The sequence below is a fragment of the Leopardus geoffroyi genome, chromosome A2 (assembly GCF_018350155.1).
Source record: "Leopardus geoffroyi isolate Oge1 chromosome A2, O.geoffroyi_Oge1_pat1.0, whole genome shotgun sequence".
NCBI classification, from domain to species: domain Eukaryota; kingdom Metazoa; phylum Chordata; class Mammalia; order Carnivora; family Felidae; genus Leopardus; species Leopardus geoffroyi.
In genome coordinates this window covers 133,443,727-133,446,226 of record NC_059331.1, presented here as the reverse complement: position 1 = coordinate 133,446,226, position 2,500 = coordinate 133,443,727, and the positions used below count along the sequence as shown (strand labels likewise).

The 2,500-nt window shown below is 35.0% G+C and overlaps 1 protein-coding gene across 1 annotated transcript in view; it reads right to left on the bottom strand.

Annotated features, from left to right (window-relative positions):
* The window catches only part of FOXP2 (forkhead box P2), a 566,087-nt gene that overhangs the window by 42,375 nt on the left and 521,212 nt on the right, over positions 1 to 2,500 (bottom strand). The window contains exon 12 of the mRNA XM_045495376.1: positions 1,559 to 1,646. Within this exon, the coding sequence (XP_045351332.1) occupies positions 1,559 to 1,646 (88 nt within the window). The remainder of the gene's footprint in view (positions 1 to 1,558; positions 1,647 to 2,500) is intronic.

The following is a 2,500-nucleotide window of genomic DNA, read 5'->3' as shown; positions in this document are numbered from 1 at the left end:
TACATCTTATCATTGAGCTTGTCTCAGGGTAATGATTCCTGCATATAAAAGTCTGTGTCGGTAGGAACTTATCTGGGAGGAAATGCAACTTTAGCTATGGAGGGGGGAAAAAACTTTTATAGCTTTCCTTATGTTAAAAGGTCAGAGAAAACAAATAACACTTCATCTTTTTGTCAATAAGAGAATTGAGGTCACACTTGCCTCGACAGTAACAAGTTACTGAAACCATAAATTAGAAGGCCCATGGTGTCTTTTAAAGTCCTGTGGACACTGTTAGCAATGGACTGGTGCCAACAGCTGTGAAGGGGTGAAGGGTTCTCAAAGCGAAGTGCCTGCCAGGATTGTCTACACACTTCATGCATTCCCACTGAGGTCCAGTTAGTGCCCCCTGCAATCTGCCATCATCAATCTAATTCAATAGAGTGACAGAGACCAGGCAGTGTGAAACGCTGAACTCTGCCACGGAGTCGGCATCTACACTTGCACTGGGTCTCATTACAACTGACGGACCTTACTTTTCCATCAGTCAGACACAGCAGAGAAAAAAAAAAAAAAAAAAAAAAAAGGCATAATTGGTCACACTGCAGACTGTCTCATCAGCTAAACTCTTCTGTTTTAGTCTACCTTTTATAAATGGTAAACAGGTTTACAGAAAGCTTTTTGCACTACAGCAGTTACGATCCTTTTCTGTGTTCTTGATTATTTTACAAGTCAAAATAAAATATTTTTAGTAGCTCTCCGGAAAAAAGCAACGACATGATGAATTGAAAACAGTTTAAGACGTAGTAATGTGTTTAGAAAAAGAGACCGTGTGTTTAATTAAATGAAAGTAAGGATTGGTTGATTGAGGAAAAAAAACAATCTTTAAGATGACATATTAGAGAAAGCTTTAAATATAACATAACGATAGATAAAATTGCTTTCTAATCAGTTTCATGAACTCTGTTTATTTTTGACCAAATTCTGTTTCAATATTAAAAGCAGTATTTTTTAACTTAAATTAGCAGCATCTGAAACAACACATATATTCCTATCTGTGATATTACAGGAGATCTGCCATCATTCTAGTAAAGGTAAGTCTTAAGAATTTTTGCAAGTTCTTTAATTAAAAAAAAAAAAAAAGCACCAGCAGTAGAAAGGAAAAAAGGGTTTTTCAGGGTATTATCTTACAGGCATGATATTGTAAAGACTTTTTGCTACATCATAAAATCTTGCGGAACAAATCAAGATTGGCTCATGTGAAAACTGTCTCTGTGATAAAATCACATCCAATTGCAGGGTTTCGTCTAACTTCTATTAGGGAAAACTTAGATATGACTTCTTAGGGATATCCAAATATATATGATGTAGTCTAATGGCTATATAGGTCTAAGCGATAAGTACGTTAAACTATAGCAACCCACCCGGAGTCATCAATCCTTGCCATCATTACAAACAAAATGAAAATTCCATGTATTTCTATTAGTCATTATGTTAAAAGACTCAGGATCTGCCCGTTAATCAATTTAAAACGCCAAAAATCTGAGAAAGGGGTCCATTAAGAGAGCACCCAACAAACCTGTATTTCTAACTGTTGGACCACCTGCATTTGCACTCGACACTGGGCAGTGCTTCGGTCGTCCAGAGCATGTTCATTGTTAAGGTGCCTAAAGACACACAAAACACAGAATACAGGTTAAACAACATCTATGTTAGGGGTATACGCTCCCCTTATAAAAACACAACACTGAAGCCATACTTTTATCCACAGTGGGAAAAAGAGACACCTTGAAACTGTACAAAGAAAAGTTAAATATGCTTATGCATTTAGTGAAAATTATGTATGTGATATACAGAGACCCCTCCAATGGCAGAAAATGGCATTGTCTCTAAGCTTATCAGTTATTACAAAAAAATATTTCCCCAAACCATTTACAGGATAATAGTAGAAATCACTAGATGTATTTCATATACTCATACCATTTTTTTTTAAAAAGGGTACCTTATAAATACATGAACCAAAAGTAATTCTGAAGAGAACAAAGGCAATTCTCTATTCCATTGCTGTTAAAACAGTCTGTGGTTCCTATGATGTTATTTAGTGAGTGATATCTTATTTCACCAGGATTGGTGTGAATTATGTAAAGATGGCAAATTATCATCCCGTGGAAACATCGATACTTATGAAGAATGATCACTTGCTGTTACTAATAAATAAAGTACAATGAAGATTCTGGTAACCAGAAGCCAGGGTCCTATTTGGGAGACATTTATCCTAATTTTACACAAAAGTGGTGAAAGATAAGACATTCTTACCATCTTACTCTAATATTGATTATGTATTAGCCTGTTGTTATGATTATTATTATGGAACAGTGTTTAAAATAATCTCTTTAACGAGGGGTATGGTAATACGCCAAAAATAATTTAGAAGAGCCGCATCTTCAACGAACATTAAAATATTCAATAATATGTACTTTGCTATTTGTATTATGTAATCTATTTACTGCCTCCTAAAATT